Consider the following 22,649-nt stretch of genomic DNA (forward strand, 5'->3'; position numbering starts at 1 on the left):
TGAATTTAATGGAATAACGATTAACTAAAGGATTTATGTTACTATTATACCCGTAGCTTTGAGCCTGTTAATAATACAATTTTTGACGTACGAAATCGTACAGTTGCGTGAAAAAAGCGCGTAGAAATAAAACTTAAGCGACACTTGAAATATGTCGTACCACTACATCGTAAATGCACAATAAAGTGTTTCATTCGCTTTTGTTCGAATAAATAAGGCATTCATCGAAAGGCGACGATTTATAAACGAAGAAAAAAACTATCCGGAAGCGAAATTAAGTAGTTTTTCTTAAGTTCGTTAACTTCCTTAACTTAACTTGACAAAGTCGGGCGAACAAAAGCTTTCGAACAAAAATATCGGTAATAAATCGTTTAAAATTAATATTTTTTTCGGGTAAAAGTGACGGTAATATATAGCCGTATACAAATCCGTCCCGAATATTATGGGATGGCGAGACCCCCGATTTTTACCCCCTTTTACGTCACTTAACGCATGCGTAAACGGTTTCCCTCCCCTCGGCTCGAATGGGGGGTGACTGGGAGATTGAGGATTATCGCGGACATCTTAGAAGATTGAAACTCCGTTGTCTGCGTGGTTCAAGGGGTCGCCTACCTGGCGCTAGCTCCCATTTTCGACAAGTTTTAAATTTTTAAGTACCCCAAGATGCCCGCTCCTCGGAACGACGATGTCTCCGACGAGGAGAACATGGGAAACGATGATGCCGAAGAAGATTCGTTAGCCGGTGAGCGAATTATTTTGGCGTTTTTTTCCCATTTTCAAAATGGTTTCATTTTCAGTCATCGGCGGGCTGCCTATTATATTGACCGTACGCATCGACAACTCTGGCGGTAGCGCGCCCCGCTTAGCATCGGCGCTACTAACGCGCGATTTTCCCTCCCAAATTTTTAACGCTCCTATTTTACTACATTGACCCCGGTGTACGCGTTTTGTTATCATCCCCAAACTTTTAATGACGGGAATTTTATCGAATTTAATGGCGTTAAAAATACTTTTTTTCGCTAACCTTTTTGGGAAATTTAAGTCGTAATTTCGTAGTGAGGCGACGGAAGGTCCCCCTTTGACTCGAGTGTCGCCGGTTGAATGGGGAAGCACATGGTTTTGTTTTGATTTTACCGTAAATAATGTAAATTTGGGTACCAAAATGGCCAATTTTTTTCGTCTAATCGGTTTTGGGAGTATAGGTTTGCGGTGGCGGAAATCGATATTTTCAACGGTAGATCGAGAACTAAGGAAAGTTGGGATAAGTATTAGGATAACTATTATTCATTAGCATACGGATGTGGCGCGTTCCCTTTGGAAAGCGAGGCAGGGGGACGAAGCCATTTTTGTGTTTATTGGAGGGGTGGAAGGAAGATCCGAAATGTGATCTCATTTGCATTTTCTCGAATTTGTTCATTACGCTTTTTGAAAGTTCGAATATGTTTTCGTTCGTTAATAGCTATTACTTCTTGAATTTTCAAATACTTAAATTTCTTTCTTAAATCTTTAACGTCATTACATTAATTAGGCTTTGCTATAGAGTAGTGAGAAAAAAATATCAGGGACATGTACCTGTACACTAATAACCAAAACGACAAAAGACATTTGAGTGTTTTGCAATTTGTTGTGAAATAATATTAAGAAACTATTGACATTTCATTAGTACATGGATTTTGAACAAGGTGAAATTTTAACTTAATCCTTGTTTTTTTTTATTTGGGTTTCTATCAGAAATTGTCCTTAACGGTTTAAGTCCATCATTGTCATTTTGTTGAGGTTTTGTGTCAATTTTTATTGGCTAGAAACAATAAATATTGCCTAGTAGTTGAGAATTTGGGTCAGTTGTTGCTTAGCTGTTTCCGGCTTAGGTCAGTTGTTGCTTAGCAGTTGCCGGCTTGGGTCTGTTGTTGCTTAGCAGTTGCCGGCTTGGGCCTGTTGTTGCTTAATAGTTATCGGCTTGGGTCAGTTGTTGCTTAATAATTATCGGCTTGGGTCAGTTGTTGCTTAATAATTATCGGCTTTTGTCAGTTGTTGCTTGGTAGTTGCTAGATTGGGTTAGTAGATGCTATCTCAGATCAGTTGTTGCTTAGTAGTTGCCAGCTTGGATCAGTTGTTGCTTAGTAGTTGCCAGCTTGGATCAGTTGTTGCTTAGTAGTTGCCAGCTTGGATCAGTTGTTGCTTAGTAGTTGCCAGCTTGGATCAATTGTTGCTTAGTAGTTGCCCGCTTGGATCAATTGTTGCTTAGTAGTTGCCGTCTTGGTTCAATTATTTTATGTAGTTGGCAACTTGGGTCAGTTGTTGCCCAGTAGTGGCCAACTCGGGTCAACATTTGCATAGTGGCCAACTCGGGTCAACATTTGCATAGTGGCCAACTCGGGTCAACATTTGCATAGTGGCCAACTCGGGTCAACATTTGCATAGTGGCCAACTTGGGTCAACATTTGCCTAGTAGTGGCCAACTTGGGTCAACATTTGCCTAGTAGTGGCCAACTTGGGTCAACATTTGCCTAGTAGCTGCTATCTTGGGTCAATTGTTGCCTAGTAGTTGTCAGCTTGGATCAGTTGTTGCTTAGAAGTTACTGGCTTGTGTCAGTTGTTGCTTAGTAGTTAATAGCTTGGGTTAGTAGTCGCCGGCATAGGTCAGTTGCTGCTATCTTGTTTCAATTGTTGCCTAATAGTTGCCGTCTTGGTTCAATTATTTTATGTAGTTGGCAACTTGGGTCAGTTGTTGCCTATTAGTTGCCAGTTTTGGTCAACATTTGCCCAGTAGTGGCCAACTCGGGTCAACATTTGCATAGTGGCCAACTCGGGTCAACATTTGCATAGTGGCCAACTTGGGTCAACATTTGCCTAGTAGTGGCCAACTTGGGTCAACATTTGCCTAGTAGTGGCCAACTTGGGTCAACATTTGCCTAGTAGTGGCCAACTTGGGTCAACATTTGCCTAGTAGTGGCCAACTTGGGTCAACATTTGCCTAGTAGTGGCCAACTTGGGTCAACATTTTCCTAGTAGTGGCCAACTTGGTTCAATATTAGCCTAGTAGTGGCCAACTTGGGTCAACATTTTCCTAGTAGTGGCCAACTTGGGTCAACATTTTCCTAGTAGTGGCCAACTTGGTTCAATATTTGCCTAGTAGTGGCCAACTTGGGTCAACATTTGCCTAGTAGTGGCCAACTTGGGTCAACATTTGCCTAGTAGTGGCCAACTTGGGTCAACATTTGCCTAGTAGTGGCCAACTTGGGTCTACATTTGTATAGTAGTGGCCAACTTGGGTCAACATTTGCCTAGTAGTGGCCAACTTGGGTCAACATTTGCCCAGTAGTTTCCAACTTGGGTCAACATTTGCCTAGTAGTGGCCAACTTGGGTCAACATTTGCCTAGTAGTGGCCAACTTGGGTCAACATTTGCCTAGTAGTGGCCAACTTGGGTCAACATTTGCCTAGTAGTGGCCAACTTGGGTCAACATTTGCCTAGTAGTGGCCAACTTGGGTCAACATTTGCCTAGTAGTGGCCAACTTGGGTCAACATTTGCCTAGTAGTGGCCAACTTGGGTCAACATTTGCCTAGTAGTGGCCAACTTGGGTCAACATTTGCCTAGTAGTGGCCAACTTGGGTCAACATTTGCCTAGTAGTGGCCAACTTGGGTCAACATTTGCCTAGTAGTGGCCAACTTGGGTCAACATTTGCCTAGTAGTGGCCAACTTGGGTCAACATTTGCCTAGTAGTGGCCAACTTGGGTCAACATTTGCCTAGTAGTGGCCAACTTGGGTTAATATTTGCCTAGTTATGGCCAACTTGGGTCAACATTTACCTAGTAGTGGCCAACTTGGGTCAACATTTGCCTAGTTATGGCCAACTTGGGTTAATATTTGCCTAGTTATGGCCAACTTGGGTTTATATTTGCCTAGTTGTGGCCAACTTGGTTCAATATTTGCCTAGTAGTGGCCAACTTGGTTCAATATTTGCCTAGTAGTGGCCAACTTGGTTCAATTGTTGCCTTGTAGGTGCCAGTTTGGGTCAATTGTTGCCTTGTAGGTGCCAGTTTGGGTCAATTGTTGCCTTGTAGGTGCCAGTTTGGGTCAATTGTTGCCTAGTAGGTGCCAGTTTGGGTCAATTGTGGCCTAGTAGGTGCCAGTTTGGGTCAATTGTGGCCTAGTAGGTGCCAGTTTGGGTCAATTGTGGCCTAGTAGGTGCCAGTTTGGGCAAATATTTGCTAAGTAGGTGCCAGTTTGGGCAAATATTTGCTAAGTAGGTGCCAGTTTGGGCAAATATTTGCTAAGTAGGTGCCAGTTTGGGCAAATATTTGCTAAGTAGGTGCCAGTTTGGGCAAATATTTGCTTAGTAGGTGCCAGTTTGGGCAAATATTTGCTTAGTAGGTGCCAGTTTGGGCAAATATTTGCTTAGTAGGTGCCAGTTTGGGCAAATATTTGCTTAGAAGGTGCCAGTTTGGGTCAATATTTGCTTAGAAGGTGCCAGTTTGGGTCAATTGTGGCCTAGTAGGTGCAAATTTGGGTCAATATTTGCTTAGAAGGTGCCAGTTTGGGTCAATTGTTGCCTATTAGGTGCCAGTTTGGGTCAATTGTTGCCTATTAGGTGCCAGTTTGGGTCAATTGTTGCCTAGTAGTTGCCAGTTTGGGCAAATATTTGTCGAATAGTTGCCAACTTGGGTCAGTTGTGGCTTAGTAGAATGCAATTTTGGAATTTTTGGCCAATACAAGCTTCTGGGCAATCATTGATTGCATTTAAAATTGATATTTGACCTTTGGTAGTTTCAGTTAAAATTTTACTTATCTTTAAATATTTGGTCCTACATTTTGAGGGTATAGTTTTTGTGACTCATTAAATCACATGACAAATTTCTATATTTACATACATTCTTTACATATTCTTTTATCTGCTTTTTTAGCTATCATCAAATAGATAAAAGATTATTTTTTTAATTGGTACAATACTTGTGCCACAACATGTCTGCAAATTCTAAATTCCCCGAAGTGCTTAAACGTGGTATTATTGTCTTATGACTTTTTGTGGAAATTTTTTTAAACAAATTTATTTTCCTTGGTGCTCAACAAACTGGGGGCAAGAGTTACATATTATAAAGCTTTCAATTTCATCTTTAACAACATAGACATTTTGCTTCTCTTTAGGTGAAACAGAGGGAGACGATGATGGTGAAGATTGTGATAACACATTAGGAGAAGATGACGGTGACCACAGAAGTCGTTATGGCAACAACACAGTTACGGACGATGACCAGTTGGTGAATATGGGTGGTGGTCCGGAAGATCCTGATCCTCCTCTGTCAGAGGAAGATGGCAATAAGGATGAAGAAGAGGAGGAAGAGGAAGAACAAGCCCCTGTTATTCCAAAAGAGAAGCCCAAGAAAGAGAAAGGCAAAAAACGAAAGGCCAAATCTGACGGAGAACGCAAGAAAGGAAAGAAGAAAAAGAAAAAGAAAGCTGTTTCCGAGAGTGGAGAGGTTAGTCTTGGGAATTTCTTGATTCCTTGTTTAATATATTGATTATTTTTCATCATTATTTTATTTTCGTAAGGAGAGTGAAACAAATATAGTTTGTGGTGGTGGATATTCTGATAATGACAGTGACTATGTCATGATGGAACCCAAGAAATCAAAGAAACCAAAACTGGAAAAAGTTAGTCGAAAGTTTTAGTTCTAAGCGAAAGGGTATGAATAATATTATTTGCTATGGTTTTTGTTACAGCCTTCGCCGTTAGCGGTGAACAGTTCAGCCTCGAAATCGTCTTTTGAAGTTTGCAGTGAATTAGGTCTGAAAGATGTCGAAATGGAGTTTACGGATGTGGACTACCAGAATTTAACCACTTATAAACTTTTCTCGCAACACGTGCGTCCGTTAATTGCCAAAGAAAATCCCAAAATTGCTATGTCAAAAATGGTCTCTGTGATATCTGCCAAGTGGCAAGAGTTTTTAGAGAATAATCCCAATAAAGAGTCTATTCTGGAAGAAGAACAGACGCCGAAACCAAGTAAAGGTTAATATAATTTTATTTAAAAAATTCGTAAAACAAAAAAAAGAGTATAATGTTTTTTATTTTGTTGCGTAGACTTGGATAAAGGCTCTGGAAAAAGTAAAAGTTCAAAATCAAAATCTAAAAAATCAGTTCCCCTTCTTAAAATTAAACTAGGTGGTATTGGTAAAAGGAAGAAACACAGTTCGGTAGGTATTTTGTTATTTAAGGGGAAGTGCCAAGGTTTTAAAATTATGAGCTTAATTGTGTATTAAATGTTCAACAAGGGCCTAAATTATATTATTGACGTTAATTTTGATGACTTTGGTAGTTAACCCAGTTTTCTCCATCAAATTAATAGGTGAAAGGCCTCTAGGCTCACGCTGTTGTTAAAACTTGGCTCTTTCCCCTTTGCTTTTTTCCATTAAATTATAAAATATGGATTTTTATAGGAAGAAGATAGCTATAGTGACAATAAAAGTGACGCTGATTTTGAAGCTGCCCTAGAGGAAGCGCAAAATTACACTCCACCACCTAAATCTGAATCAAAGAAGAAAAGTAAAACTAAAAAGACTAAGAAAAAGAAGAAGACGAAGACCACATCCAGCTTCCCTGGTTCAGAGGGAGAAAATGAAGGCTACGAGGTAAAATTTTGAATCTGAAAATATCTTGTAAGTTTTAGCTAATCTTAATTTTCTCTAAGACGGACCATCAAGATTACTGCGAAGTTTGCCAACAAGGAGGTGAAATAATTTTGTGCGATACCTGTCCCAGAGCGTATCATCTTGTGTGTTTGGATCCAGAACTGGAGGAAGCTCCCGAAGGCAAATGGAGCTGCCCTCATTGCGTAAGATTTCTAAAGAAATATTTGCAATGATACGATGCACTTTTTCCCCCATTCTTTAAATAGCATGTTTCGTTTGCATTTAGGCAAAAAATATCACTTCAATTTCTAAACGCTGTTTAGATATCAATAATAATTCTTTGGGATGCTTATTTTTTCATTTTTGGGCCGTTATATAGGAAGGAGAAGGAATTCAAGAACAAGAAGAAGACGAACATATGGAGGTCTGTCGTGTATGTAAAGATGGCGGAGAGCTCCTTTGCTGTGATAGTTGTCCTTCGGCTTACCACACACACTGTCTCAACCCTCCTCTTAAGAACATACCAGATGGGGACTGGCGTTGCCCTCGTTGTTCAGTAAGTTGAGAACGTGTACCAGTACGTATAGTTTGGAAAGGAACAAAAAAAATAAAAAAACCCCAAAAAATGGTGTGTTTCTAGAGAAATCTTTTTCTTGGTGCTATGTCCACCACACGTAGTTAACGATTTTATATTTAACAAATAGAATTTAAAAGGTTGTTAACCACATTATAATCTTGGTTAGTTTAATTAAATTTTTTGAAAATAATATTGGAAAATTTTGAGACATACCGGTATACGTTCTAATCTCGTAACTCTGGAATGACACAGTGTCAGGAAGCCTTAAAAATTTTCCTTTTTTTCTTCAATTCAAAAAAAAAAGAATATATTTGGCCTTTCTTATTATTTCAAATTTTGTTGTAGTGTGTTTTATGTCTTACCTCTTAAGTTTTTATTAAAACGGCAAGGTTTTAGCCAAGTTCAGTATTATAATTCAGAATCTGAACTTAGTCTTAAGGCCCGTTTTCAATTACGATATTTTTCAGGCTATTCGCTTTTGGTTTTTTGACTCGCTTTTATTTCAAAAGAAGCCTATATCAACTCCATTTAGATATCTGCTTCTCGTGACAAAAAGCCGATAGAGAAGCTTCTCGCGGCTGGTTTTGATGCAAAAATTTTTGTTCGGAAAAATCGTGATTGAAAACGGGGCTTAAAGACTTGGCTGAGATTTTGTTCTTTCATATTAAGTTTTTAATGTTTTTGTTTTTTTTAATTTTTTATCTTTAATCAAAAGGTGGAACCGTTAAAGGGGAAAGTTGCCAAAATCTTGACTTGGCGATGGGCGGAAGTACCCAAAGAGGGTAGCGAAGTTGCCAAAACTGATAAAGATGATATACCAGCTGCCCAACCCTCAACCAGCAAAAAAGTGCAACCCAAGCCTCAACGGGAATTCTTTGTCAAATGGGCCGATATGTCTTATTGGCATTGTAGTTGGATATCAGAGGTTCAGTTGGATGTGTACCATCCGGCTATGTACCGAAATTATTGTCGCAAAAATGACATGGACGAACCACCTCCCTTGGATGATGGTAGCAGCTTAAATGCTGACGGCGAAGAAGTGGCTCCAAAGAAATTGGACCGTACTGAAGATCCTCAGAATTTGGAGGAAAGATTTTATCGATATGGTATCAGGCCGGAATGGTTGAATGTTCACAGAGTTATTAATCATAAGTAAGAATTTATTTTCATCCTGTGTTTGCAAATCATTTACACTGGTTTTTTCCCTGACAGGAATTTACGAGATGGTCGTACAATGTACTTAGTAAAGTGGCGTGACCTACCTTATGATCAAGCTTCTTGGGAGTTTCCTGATGTCAATGCAGAGTTTGACCCGCTTCCTGATATGCAGAGAGCAATGACTTACTACTGGGATCTCAGAAATTCGATTGAACAAGGCGATACTGGCAATAAAAAATCCAGTAAAGGCAAAAGCAAATCAAAGCGCTCTAAAGAAATACGTGATGAGGAGAGGGATCGAAGAATGACTCCTCCACCTGATAAACCCAGCACTGACGTAATTATTTTTGTAAAAATTTTTTAAGTGCTTCCACCAACTTTTTAATTTTACAGCCAAAGAAAAAGTATGATAAACAGCCTTCATACATTGAATGTACTGGCATGTTACTTCATGAGTACCAGTTGGAAGGTTGCAACTGGTTGAGATTTTCTTGGTCCAATGGAACTGATACTATTCTGGCTGATGAAATGGGTCTAGGCAAGACCATTCAAACCATTGTGTTTTTATATTCATTGTACAAAGAGGTCTGTTGAATTTGCAATGAGCTCCAAGTGGTATATTAATAACTTTTTGTTTTTAGGGCCATTGTAGAGGACCGTTTTTAGTTAGCGCTCCGCTCTCAACAATTATTAATTGGGAGAGAGAGTTTGAGACTTGGGCTCCTGATTTTTACGTTGTTACATATATTGGAGACAAAGACAGCAGAGCTGTGATTCGTGAACACGAATTGTCATTTGATGAGGGAGCTGTTAGGTCTGGAAGCAAGGCCTCAAGAATTAAGGTAAATTGTTAAGTTTGTTTTGCTTTTGGTATCTTATTGATTTTTGTTTTGGTTGTCGAGTAGAAAGACTGCAGAGTCAAGTTTCACGTGTTGCTGACCTCTTACGAGTTAATTTGCATCGACACTGCCACATTGGGCTCTGTTGATTGGCAAGTTTTAGTCGTAGATGAAGCTCATCGACTGAAAAATAATCAGTCTAAGGTAGACTGCATTTTTAATTTATTTTAATTTGACCTAAATTTTAACTTGGTTTGTTTTGCTTCTTGCAGTTTTTTAGAATTTTAAATTCGTACAAAATCGCCTATAAACTACTTTTAACCGGAACTCCCCTACAAAATAACTTAGAGGAACTTTTTCATTTATTAAATTTTCTTAGTCCATCCTCATTTCAGTAAGTACTTCAATTTGTGTGCGGAAATAGTGTAATCATAATTGTTTTGTACTTTAGCGATCTTCAATTTTTTCTTAATGAATTTGCTGATTTGGCAAAGGAGGAACAAGTTAAAAAGCTTCATGACCTGTTAGGTTCTCATTTACTTCGAAGACTCAAAGCTGATGTCCTTAAGAACATTCCGGCTAAAAGTGAATTCATTGTTCGTGTTGATCTTGCACCTATTCAAAAGTAAGGCTGTATTTTTAGTAATATTTCTTTTAGTATTTATCAATCATTGTTGAAAATATTACAGGAAATACTATAAGTTCATTTTGACTCGTAACTTCGAAGCGTTGAATGCTAAAGGTGGTGGCCACCAAGTGTCTTTGCTCAATATTATGATGGATTTGAAGAAATGTTGTAACCATCCTTACTTATTCCCAGCAGCAGCCTTGGTAAGAGTACTTTTGCCCCATTTCCTTCAACATACACCAAATTCATTCGATTTGAACCTGTAGGAAGCGCCGAAAATGCCAAATGGTGCTTATGAAGGGTCTACGTTAACCAAAGCTTGTGGCAAGTTACTGTTATTGCAAGGAATGATGAGAAAACTCTACGATGAGGGTCACAGGGTTTTGATATTCTCTCAAATGACCAAAATGTTGGATTTGTTGGAGGACTTTTTAGAGCATGAAAGCTACAAATACGAACGTATTGATGGTGGCATCACTGGAAATCAAAGACAAGAAGCCATTGATAGATTTAATGGTACGTGTTAAGTGTTTTTATAGCCCTTGGTTCATTATTTTGCGACTAAATGCTGCTTGTTTTTCAGCTCCTGGTGCTCCACAGTTTTGTTTCTTACTTTCTACAAGGGCTGGTGGCCTTGGTATTAATTTAGCTACAGCTGATACTGTGATTATTTATGACTCTGATTGGAATCCTCACAATGATATACAGGTAACTTTTGTGTTACACTATTTGAGAATGTTCCCATTTTTGACCAATGTTTTTTTTCAGGCATTCAGTAGAGCCCATCGTATTGGCCAATCTAACAAAGTCATGATTTACCGTTTTGTGACGAGAGCATCTGTAGAGGAGAGAATTACGCAAGTGGCCAAAAAGAAAATGATGTTGACTCATTTGGTAGTAAGACCTGGGATGGGCAGCCGATCTAACACAATGTCTAAACAAGAATTGGACGATATTTTGAGGTTTGGAACGGAAGAATTGTTTAAGGACATTGAAAGGAAACGCCACCAAGATAGTACGATGGAATTTCCTGAAGAAATCATTCATTATGATCAAAAGGCCATTGACGATCTACTGGATCGCACCAATGAAGGAATAGAACAGAAGGAGTTATGGGCCAACGAATATTTAAGCTCTTTCAAAGTGGCAGCCTATGTGACAAAAGAAGTCGAAGAAGAACCTGAAACGGAGATCTTGAAACAAGAAGTAGAATCTGCTGACCCAGCGTATTGGGAGAAACTTTTGAGGCATCATTATGAACAACAGCAAGAGGACATGGCTAGAACTCTCGGGAAGGGAAAGCGAGTTAGAAAGCAAGTCAATTATAACGACACAGTTGGCAACCAAGATGATACCAACTGGCAAGATAATTTGTCGGACTATAATTCCGACTTCTCAGTTCCTTCAGGTGAGCGTAGCCTAGGCCTCTCTATATGTTAGTGACACGTGGTATAGAGCATACCCGCCCTGCAAATATTTGATTTTGCAGTGGGGGTTACGACCATGATTAGCTTACACGTAATTGTTGTTGGCAATTGTCATATTAACGTGTGTTCTAGATGACAATGAAGATGATGATGATTTTGAAGAGAATAAAGAAGGTAATTAAGTTTTATTTATTTAAATTTCTTTTTCTAACAATTTGATTATAATTTTATCAGAAAAAACTGGTAGAAATAGGAAGAACCGTGGCCTGAATGAGAAAGATCGACCCTTGCCTCCGTTATTGGCTAGAGTTGGTGGAAATATTGAAGTAATTATGACCTTTCTAAAAATTATTAATTGGGAATGTGCTAGATGATGCGAAAACCTTACTCATTTGATTAACTTAAATAATTTTAGTCCAATTGTGTATCAGTTTCTATCGTGAGAATTATAGAAAAATATTGATTGGACTTAAAGTAAATAACACTGTTAATTATTACTTAATTAAGAGTATTTAGCGAGGTAAACCATGGAGAAACCACGTAAAGTTGAGTGAGTTTCTTAAAGGCGCCTTCGTACATTTTTTTTATCATGATAAAAGCTGTTCTAAACTGATGGCCGCTATCTATATTTTCCATCATAATATATAAATTTTTTCAAGTTCATGTTGCAAATTAACAATGTTTGCTATTTTAGGTCCTTGGTTTTAACGCTAGACAGAGGAAAGCCTTCTTAAACGCAATTATGCGATATGGAATGCCACCTCAAGATGCCTTCAATTCTCAGTGGTGAGTGTACTCTCTTATATCCTCCCATGTTTTTTAACTCTCCAAGACAATATTTTTTTTTGATAAGTAAAGTAATAAATAAACGTTTTGACACTTTGGCCAAATTGTACTGACCACTCTCAGGAAGTGGTTACTAGTTACTTCAGATATTGAAATACATTCCAAAGTAAAAACACTTACTTAAGCAAAATTAGGATGAATTGTATTGTAAGATTGGCTATTATTTTTCAAGGTAGCTATTTTTGAATTTTTATATTTTGGTTTGTGTTTCTACGAAGAGGGTTACCAATACTTCCGATTACCAGTCTTGTGACAAATAGTCATAACTGAAATTGTTTTGTGTCATTCTTGTATGTCTATTAGGTTACTTATGTGCTTTACCATAATTTGGGTCATTGGAGAGTTAAATCATTGTTATTTTAGCGTATTTACTTAGAATGTTAAGCGTTGATTGTTTAGATAAATATTTAAAAGTAGTATATCGTAGGTTATCTGGCTTTTTACAGCATTTCAGATGATAAATCTTCCAAACATTTTAATCTTTACTGGTAACTCATTTTTGGCTTTAACATGTTTACTATGTTTTATTACCAAAAAGGAGAAATCTAGTTATTTTTTAATTGTGCCTGCCAGTATACTTTAATAGACTCTTATTTAAAAAAGTTTGTTGTTGTGGTTTAAGTATCGATACCTGTATCCAAATGCATTTTTTGCTGTATCTGTTTGCCTTTGTTCTTACTGTAGGCTTGTTCGAGATCTAAGAGGCAAATCTGAGAAGAACTTCAAAGCCTACGTGTCGCTTTTCATGAGACATCTCTGCGAACCAGGGGCCGATAACTCTGAAACATTTGCTGATGGAGTTCCAAGAGAGGGTCTATCCAGACAACATGTTTTAACGAGAATAGGAGTAATGTCTTTGATTAGGAAAAAGGTATATTGATGTTCAAATTTGAGTTATTTTGGGTTTTTGTCATTGTCTAATCATTGTGCTACCCAGGTTCAAGAATTTGAAACTATAAATGGTACTATGAGTATGCCTGTCGAGATTCTTGATCCTAAAGTGTTAAGTGCCGCTGAAAGCGCCCTGGCTGGAATAACTGGCGCCATTATAGGCTCAACTCCTTCAACAACACCATCAGACAGCAAAACCTCAACACCAGCACCGACACCAGCTCCAACGCCTGCACCAGGTGCTTCCGGACCAGAGGATTTGTCTACTAAAGATGAAGACAAAGATAAAGGGGATGAAAAGGCCAAAACGGAGTCCGGGGAGGGGGAAGTGAAAGAAGAATCTGTGGATAAATCCGAAAAGAAGGCAGACGAAAAGTCCAAAGTCAAAGAAGAGAATGAAGTGGAGGAAATAAGTACGTTCGAAGACTAATTTGTAAAAGTTTAATATTTTAAATGTGATAAACTGAATAAAAAACTTTGAAGGTATAGAGAAAACTAAAGAAAAAGATGAGGAAGAAGCTATGGACTTGAAGAAAGAATCGACAGATGGTGGTGCTGATGAAGAGTCCGCGAAAGATAGTGATAAAAACAAAAACGCGAATGCCGGGTCTAGCAAGGATGTTGAAACCAAGGACAAAACAATTTCTCCCGAAATGGTGAAAGCTGCTGTTGGAAAGCAAAAGTTTATGTTCAATATCGCAGATGGTGGTTTTACGGAACTGCACACTTTGTGGCAAAATGAAGAACGTGCCGCTGTACCTGGTAGGGAGTATGAAATTTGGCACAGAAGACATGATTACTGGCTTCTAGCTGGAATTGTCAAGTATCCTTTTATAAGGCCCAATTATTGTGTTCTATTGGAATATTAGAATAGTTAGAAAAATTTGTTGTATTTCTTAACCAAATTCATTTAGACACGGCTATGGTAGGTGGCAAGATATCCAAAATGATATTGCCTTTGCCATTATCAACGAACCATTTAAAATGGATGTGGGAAAAGGTAATTTCCTGGAAATAAAGAACAAATTTTTGGCCAGGAGATTCAAGCTTTTAGAGCAAGCGTTGGTCATAGAGGAACAGTTAAGAAGGGCAGCTTACCTTAACTTGACACAAGACCCTACTCACCCCGCTATGGCTTTGAATGCTAGGTAAGTTTACGCCTATTAAGTTTTTGGAATTTGAGTTCTGATAAATGATTCTCTAGGTTTGCTGAACTGGAATGTCTGGCGGAATCTCACCAACATTTGTCTAAAGAATCTCTGGCTGGTAACAAACCTGCTAATGCGGTTCTTCATAAAGGTAATTATCAATTTGTAGATTCTACGCGCTTAATGTTTATTCATGTGAGCTAACATTTGTGTTAACTTAATTTGGCACCATGGTTCCAAACATGTAAATAGGGAAATCATTTCCACAGTATGTTGGGCTCGCTAGTACTTTTGTTGGCCAGCTTTTGAATAAAAATTGTGTTTTGGTTTTGACTGAGGCCCTAATATTTAAATCTAATAAAAGTAATAATTTAAATAGCTATCCTTAAATAAAAATTTATATCTAAAAATATTCATTCTCATACTTTTGATTAAACAACTAAATTATAATATTAATATTGGATGCCTTAAAATATGTTAACATATTTAATAAAGGTGATAGAATTTTTTTATTGAGAAGCAAAACACTAACTAAGTTGGCAAAAATGATTGCCCATATCAATAGGACTTAGCCTGACTATAAACTTTAACTATTTCATTAACAGTGCTCAATCAGCTTGAGGAGCTGCTCAGTGATATGAAATCTGACGTTAGTCGGTTACCGGCAACGTTAGCCAGAATTCCTCCTGTAGCTCAACGACTTCAAATGTCGGAGCGAAGTATTTTGTCTCGGTTGACTGGACAGCCTCAAATGGCCCAACCTGGAATGAATCCACCTATGTCAGTAGGCCCCCAACTACAGCATCCAGCCTTCTCCCAACAACAAGCGGCTCAACAAGGTTTGTCTAAACCTTTCAATATTCACACTCTTTTACATAGTAGGCAAATGTAAAGTTGTAGTTATAATAGACAATGATGATGGTAGTCTTAGGTTTTTTAAACCAAGTAATACCCAACTGGGATTGTTAGAATAGTCTTTTTAATAATATTGTTATTGCGTCATTTCCCATTCGGTTATCATTATTTAAAAAAATTAAATATTTTGCAATTTAAAAATCCTATGTTGTAAAAGTTATATTTTCAAACCCACTGCATATGATTTTACCAGAACCAGTTTTGAGTTCTGTAATTTATGCCAAAAATATTGCTTGAAAAATAGTACCTTTGTCATTCCTCCCCTTTATTTGAAAAATATATAGTTCCTTTTGTTAAAAATAATTTTAACAGATCTATTTTAAAGAGTTTTACTACAATGTGGCATGATTAGAAATATTAAGTCATGTAGCATGTTATCATATTTAAACATATGATGTTATTCTTGGTGCAAACATACTCATTTGCCCATTTTGATAAAATTAACTTCTCTTGTTGGAAGTTGAATATAATTCGAGAGACTGATTTTTTACTGCCAAGAACCAGTCTATTTTGATTATGAATCTGCTGCATTTTGTAACCACCGAAACCTCCTCAATTTTTAGTGGTAAATCTGTCAAACCAGGTGCCTTTTGTTTTATTGCCATTTTTCAATTGGTGTAACACGCTTCTAGCAGCTTCATCTAAGTAACCTTTTGATTGTACGGGTCCCTCATTTATTGTACCATTCAATATTCATTCGCAAAATTGGCTATTTTGGGAGCCATTTTTGTCCATTCATTTAAAAGGTCTTTGATTTTTTTTAAATTACTCTTTAGTTAAGAATTTCCACTAGTTAAAAAGTTTCGGAACGAATTTTTTATGATATGAAAGTCCTTTATTTAAAATTTTCAAAGACCTTAATGGAAATTTCCATAAAATTTCATTAAGATCATTCTCATTGCTTCAATTTTCATATTGCCTTCGTAACATTCGAACATGTAACATAACACTTTGGTGAAAACCTAAATACCAAAGATTTTTATTTAGACAATAAATTTTGGTTTATGGATATTTAATTGTAGTTCAAAGTAATTAAATTGTGTTTTTATTGGGCATGATAACCCGCTTGCCCCAGATCGATACACATTCATGTTTTTTTCTCCACTTTTTTAAAAATATTTTTTTCCAATTTTTCTAATTTTGTAACTTTTTAGCTTAAAACGCTGTAATAAACCTGTAAAGATAGCTCATGCCTTTTTATTCAGTAATTAAACTTTTAATACAAATTGGTTAATAAAGGCATGATTTAAACTTAGATTGCGCGTAAATAACAGGCTTTTTTATTAAACAGTCCCAGTCCATATACCCGAAGGTGAGTCGATGTTACATAAGTTGATCATGATTCATGTATATCTTCGTTAGTTCTTTTCGCACCACTGTTGACCATATTAAACTAAACAACAGTGTCAAGCATGTTAGATGTTTTTTTTTTATGGCATGCTATGATAAGAGCAAAAATGCATTACAATGTAAAAGTAGTAGTGGTTATTAGTAAACAATTTTTCACTTTTTTATGCTTGATTGTATTTAGATATCATTTAATTTTTAATATTAGTCATTAACTGCCTGCTTCGCTCGCTTGCTTGTTTTGCTGTCCATTCCAAAAACATGTCTGCTTTCCGTTTTTACTTTAGGGTTTGCTTCAGCGCATCATTTCGCTGGAACCAATTTCCCTTTCCATAGTCAGCTTGCTGTACCACAGCATTTACTACCCCAGACGGCTTTCCCTGGGGGTATGTGAGTAGTTTTTAATTTTAATTTGCTAAAATTACTTTCGTTTTTTTCACCCCACATTTTCCCTGTATGTCAGATCTGTTTAACAGCTTGCGCATGATTTTAGTTATGTATTATTTGAGTTGGTAGTTTTTATTATTTGAAATGAAAATTTTCACTGTATCAAGTAAAATAAGCCTATTTTTGGGATAATATTGGTTATTTCATATATTTGAATTCTCATATTTTAATAACAAATGGACCTTATTCCCGATACAGGCGACAAGGCTTAAATAGTTTAAATAAGGGAATACTTCCGGTGAAAAAAACGTTAAATTGTCTGCAACATGATCTGCAAATGGAAGTATAACACTGTCACTAACAGATTCATAGCAGACGACGCAAAGTTTTCACGGAAAATTGTCCCCCTATATTAAGTCATGCTTTGCCGGGTGTATTGGAAAAAGGCAGATTCGTTAGGGCGCTATATTGATTAAGACGTTTTGATTATTTGTAGCCGCATTGAAACAACAGTATCAAGGAAGAAACCCTCCTCCCATGGGCAGCACAATCGGAATACCGACCACCTTTAAAGGCGAAATTCCCGCTGAACTTCTAGCTCATCTCGTAGCGGCCAATTCGTAAGCATTGTTTAAAAAAAAAACTTGTTGGATTGCTCTCTTGCTTACCTCGTTAACCATATACACTCTTTTATGCGAGTGGTGCCCCTCCCATAATCCCCCTTTTTCTATACGCTATTGCAAATACTTTCCCCATGAACGTGGGTGTAAGCAAACATAAATATATTTTTTGGGCGTACCTAACGCCGCGTTTACACATAACCCTCTGTAACGTTGCGAGTGGTCCCGCAACGTTTGTATCCCGTCGTGTGAACAGTGACCGTTGCGCGTCCCAGCGTTTTATAGCGTTTTCCATTGGGAACCTCCGAGTGTGATCTGGATTTGTTGAATGACGTCACTTCTCTCTGTACGAGGCGCTCGGAGGATTCGCCCTACTAGCTCTCAATGAAATACGAAACGTTTTCGGAGCACTCTTTTGTTTCCCTCCGACTCTTGAGTTGGGGCAGCTGGGAGCACTCCGGGAGGGAGTACCTTGGTCAATGGAAGACGATCCTCCCTCTCGGAGTTGCCCCTTTTTTCCCAATGGAATACGATTTTGATTTTGGAGCACTCCGGGAGTGCTCGGAGGTTCCCAATGGAAAACGCTATTAGATCGCTTCGTTGACCGTTTTAGCAGCGATTCGTGACGTCATCGACTCGGTTTTTGTGAACCATTTACCAAAATCGGCAATCGTGAATTTTTTTTCGCCTAATAAAATTTTTTATGCCTTTTTTAGGAGCAAATGTCTGGCAAGTTTTTGTCTATTTGTTTAAAAAATCCAACAAATTTCTTCTGGGTGCATTCATTTATACCAAAGATAATCTAGACTACGTTTATGCACTCTTTTTTTGGGGAATTTGCTGGGCGCGTTCATGTTGAGTTTACCCGCCTTAACCCCCATTCTCCATATCCTGGGACCAAAGACCCGAGCCTAGACCCCCCACCGGTGGTTCCGGGTAATGGCCGACTAGCGGGCGGCCAAAAAGAGGGGTCGAAAAGACCGCAAGAATGTTTGGAAACGACACTGAAATCCGTGAGCAGACGAACTTCTTATTATATTTCCATACTACGCATGCCCAATTTTCTTCAAAACTCACTGGAAATCAAACGTGTGAACAAAAACATTTCCAAACGCTAAAAACCGCAGCGAGATCAAAACGAGGCAAAACGTTTCCGAGGGTACGTGTGCACGTGGCTTAAGTGTATTCGCGGTGCAAACTACGCTACGCCCCCTTTGGTTCGCCATTGAAACTAGCCTTGGAAATAACGGTGGTCAGATGGTCAAAGACCAGTTAATTAATTGCTCAGACGAGTTTATTTATTCAAAATTTGGGGGGTCACTGGTCACCGTGTCCAGTTTACTAATTCAAAATAATAACAAAAAAATAGAAAGTGACCAGTTTAATAATTCGAAATAATATCAAATAATAGATGTCCAGTTTATTAATTCAAGGTTTCTATCAATTTTAATTTCCCTATTCACCGTATTCTATGTACAGCGTACTACCGTCGTGGCCGCGCATCGAGGCTTTATGCAGAGTTCCTCGCTCGCATCCCTCGAACGTATCGAAATGTCTAATCCCCCTCTGGCCTCAAACCCTCAATCCTCTAGTCTCGCTTACGGATCCCCCGAGTAAGGAACGGTAGGCTACGCGGTAACGGACCGGAACTCGGGAGCTACGGGGCCTGGAGTAGAGAGAGAGAATACGGTAAATTACGAGGGTCTTCTAGGCAGTAGTGTTATGTGAGATAGTACTATATTGTACTATTCTTGTGATACTCATACGTGTAAAATTAATGTTAGCAACATAATCTAACTTCTAAACATGTAGTATAGGTTTTTATAGGCTTATAAAATGACATTAGAACATTTTATATTAGATCAGTTTAATAATTCATAAGCTAGGGGGTCACTGGTCATAAGGACCAGTTTAAAAAAAATCTTATTTCCAAGGCTGATTGAAACCTTTATGCTTGGAAGTTGGGAGCATAGAAATCTTATAACGTAGAATGATTCCGTATAAATACAAAATGGGCCAATTACATTTTCGGAGGTTTCGTCATTATCAGCCAATCACGATTCAAAGAGTTATTACGGCAACGACTCGTTGCCATCTAGTTTGAGTTACTGAAAATAATAATTCGATTTTAGATTACGTCACCTTAAGAACCAGCATTTGATTGGTCCACGTCAATAGAGTTTAATTTAATTTTTAACAACATTCTACCCGTGGCGCCTTCTATCTCTCAATGGTTCGTTCAAATAAGACGCGTTTTCAAGCAAAAATATTTTTTTCTTCAAAATAATGGATGGCGCCACGGGTCATATGATAACGTTTGCTCGTTATTTTAGAGCAGACGGCACATTCGTATTTTTCAAAAACTTGTTTCGCGGGGAGCAGATTTGATTGGATCTCTAGATTAATATTCCCAACTCAATGGTTTTTAAACATGGTCAGGAGCAGAGCGAGCGCGTGCAGGGGGCCGTGCATGGTAGACTGTTTCTAAACTCGTAAATATTTTTCTCTTATATGCAAACGTTGTGGATAACTATTGCGTTGTTTGTTGTTATGGCTCCTCGAAGGCTTCATTTCCACATGTAGAAAACGATTTGCGGTGGACGAAATGTGTCGTTGTACAGGCCTCGGGGTAATTTGAAATGTTAACAAACGGCGTGATATTCAAATTGGTGATTTGGTAAAAGTTACTTAAGGAGGTTCAGTCAGCTCAGTGGAACAACAACTCAGGACAATATTTATTGCAATATCCGGTTTTTTTAAAACACTTTATTTAGCATTGTAAATATCGGTATTCGTACAAAACAAATTTAATTCTGATTCTATACACAAGTCGCCATTCAACCATCGCTATATTAGGTATATCGGAGGAAAATGAGATACACATCATTGTTCTCTATAAATATATATTTGCAAAGGAAATACACTCAAAAGGCCACAGAGGGAGAAAATCTACAAATAACTTTGCTACCTCATTCTTTAGTGTAATGAATATTTTCTGGGATATAATTACTCTTTCATAAGGTTTTTGTTTATCTAAGTTTCTACAAACATAAATACAATATTACTTACTATGTCAGGCCTAGGCTTAAATATTTTCAAAGCAAACCTAAACGAAATCTTATTTATCTTCCTCACAATGGTATTTAAATATTCCTTATAATAAGTAAATATGAAACAAAACTAAAAGTTACAATAATCTTACCACTATTATTAAATAAAAATCCAAAAACGTTGAAGTGGTTCATGTGAAAAAATTCCAGCAAAAACCTATGGGAATTCTGCGAGCTTGGATCGGATGGATCCTGTAAGAATCGTCTGATCTTTTACTATTTTTAACCGCCATGTTATGGCGCTAGCTGCTTGCCGTAATTAATGAATGGCCGCTGATTGGCTGAAGCTTAAGCAAAGACTATATAATCATTAGTCGTTGCTACAAAATGTCTTGGCGTCAGGTTCTCCCGTAGACCGGAGCATTCTAGGTAGGAGTATAAGATTTCTATGGTTGGGAGTGTGGGGAGAAGATGTAGGGAGAGTCACTAAACGCTGCATCAGTAGATAGTAAATCACTGCCATTAAAAGAGGGCACTTTTTTCTCATTAAATGGGCGGTAGAAAAATATTGAGAGGGGCTAAAACGGCCACCAATGAAGTAGCCTCAGTAAAGGGAAACAATATCGTTTGAAATTACCCGTGGTAATGTCCAGAATTTGATTGACACTTTTCGCCTCCCCCTCCATTTGCCTGACCATTTGATTCCGCAAAAAACCACCACTATCATTAACTATTAGCCTGATAATTTGTTTACCTTTTGTCTGACTTTTTAACTCATTCAATTTTTATATAATTTTTATAGTGGCAACCGAAACCAAAGCCACCATGATAACCATTAACTTGATGACATATTAAAAACATTTTTATGGCAAAACAGGACAGTACTTTTTGTCTCTTTAATGAAGAAAAAAGAAGAGTGCTCATATCTTTATTTCTGTATAAAGTTATTATCATCTAGGAGAAATTATACGTTTAAATTTAAAGGAGACAAAGTTGTTTTAATGTACGATTTTTTCAGAGACGTTTGAGTAAGAAAGTGATGGGGGGACCAGCTAGATATTAAATAAATTTGATAATGTAGAGTTAAATAATTTCATCTCTTTAAAAAATTTTGTATATTCCTTAACTTTATTTATCACAATCAGTGTTTTTTGTCAACTTATTGTTTTTAATAATAACGATAGTTAACAAAAATGGCGTGAAGAGGAAACATTTTGTACTATGATTAACTTGATAAATATTGACAAAGTTGTTCATAAACTGCGCAATAATATTTTTTAAAACCAAATGAGCCAATCTGTACAAGAATTTGCGAATTTAATGAAAAAACTTTGCTTTAATAAATGAAGAAAAGCGAAGGAAATGTACATTTTCCAAATCCAAAAAAAGAGAGAAGAATTTGATGAAAGTTATAAAATTTATTCGTATTACTTAGTTGCTTAATCTTGGGATGTACTGAAATTTTTTAATAGTTTTGCAAGTATCGAAGTTTTTTGCGAGGGAGGGGGGGTTTGTGAGACAATCTTTTTAATTGTTGAAAGAGCTGTTCATTAGCATTTAACTGTGATGATTGGTTAATTTCACCCTTTAAAAATGAAAAATCTATAAATCAAGCGTATTTTGTTTTTAATGAACTATAAGGCAGTTCCTACGACATTGTGTGGTGCTAAGAAGTATTTAATACTGGCACAAAATAACATTTCATCGTAGCAGAAGAAAAAAACTCACATAATCGTCGTTCAAATCTCCATATTTCAGTTTTTTTACATTGTTTTCAAATATTCCATAGTACTCATGTTGTGAATTTTTATTAAAACAAAAACAATGGGGTAAAAATATTGTGTCATGTTTTTATTCATCAAAACTAACTTTAAAATAATATATATTAACTAAATTTTCCCAGCTCTTGCTTTTATTTTGAATGAACATAAATGGTGTTGGCACGAAACCTTAGACACCACCGTCCAGCTCCTGCATACACGGTATATAATACCAAGATTTGTGAGACGATTTTTAGCATGATTGCTCATAATCCGCTCACGCTCTAACGGTAAGCTCCTCCCCACCATAAAAAAAAAATAAAATAAACCCGGTATCTCATTGGTGCCCTACAACTGACGTCTTCCGAAAGTGTTCACCTACGGTCTATAGTTTATCACGCTTTTATTTCATGGTCACGTCATG

At 37.4% G+C, this 22,649-nt stretch overlaps 1 protein-coding gene across 3 annotated transcripts; it reads left to right on the forward strand.

The window, feature by feature from the left end:
* The first annotated feature begins 448 nt into the window (after positions 1–448).
* Mi-2 (chromodomain-helicase-DNA-binding protein Mi-2 homolog) lies at positions 449–21,843 on the forward strand. Of its 3 annotated transcripts, none has more exons than XM_090161440.1 (31): positions 449–742; positions 5,148–5,479; positions 5,553–5,654; positions 5,724–6,012; positions 6,085–6,197; positions 6,441–6,632; positions 6,692–6,835; positions 7,012–7,188; positions 7,925–8,361; positions 8,422–8,704; positions 8,761–8,952; positions 9,009–9,209; positions 9,273–9,410; positions 9,479–9,600; positions 9,658–9,831; positions 9,896–10,037; positions 10,101–10,350; positions 10,418–10,542; positions 10,603–11,242; positions 11,394–11,435; positions 11,496–11,587; positions 11,956–12,047; positions 12,792–12,978; positions 13,045–13,411; positions 13,482–13,821; positions 13,913–14,146; positions 14,203–14,297; positions 14,752–14,985; positions 16,696–16,798; positions 17,292–17,415; positions 21,268–21,843. In XM_090161440.1, the coding sequence occupies exons 1-30, from the start codon at positions 664–666 to the stop codon at positions 17,365–17,367; spliced, it is 5,994 nt and encodes a 1,997-aa protein (XP_090017566.1). In that variant the 5' UTR covers positions 449–663; the 3' UTR covers positions 17,368–17,415; positions 21,268–21,843. The 3 variants fall into 3 exon arrangements, with proteins under 3 accessions (XP_090017566.1, XP_090017565.1, XP_090017567.1); XM_090161439.1 differs by having other exon boundaries at positions 11,956–12,045; positions 12,787–12,978; XM_090161441.1 differs by having other exon boundaries at positions 11,406–11,435; positions 11,956–12,045; positions 12,787–12,978.
* The last annotated feature ends 806 nt before the right edge of the window (positions 21,844–22,649 follow it).

Source organism: Leiobunum rupestre, chromosome 10 (genome assembly GCF_980474605.1).
Source record: "Leiobunum rupestre chromosome 10, qqLeiRupe1.1.hap1, whole genome shotgun sequence".
Taxonomy (NCBI): domain Eukaryota; kingdom Metazoa; phylum Arthropoda; class Arachnida; order Opiliones; family Sclerosomatidae; genus Leiobunum; species Leiobunum rupestre.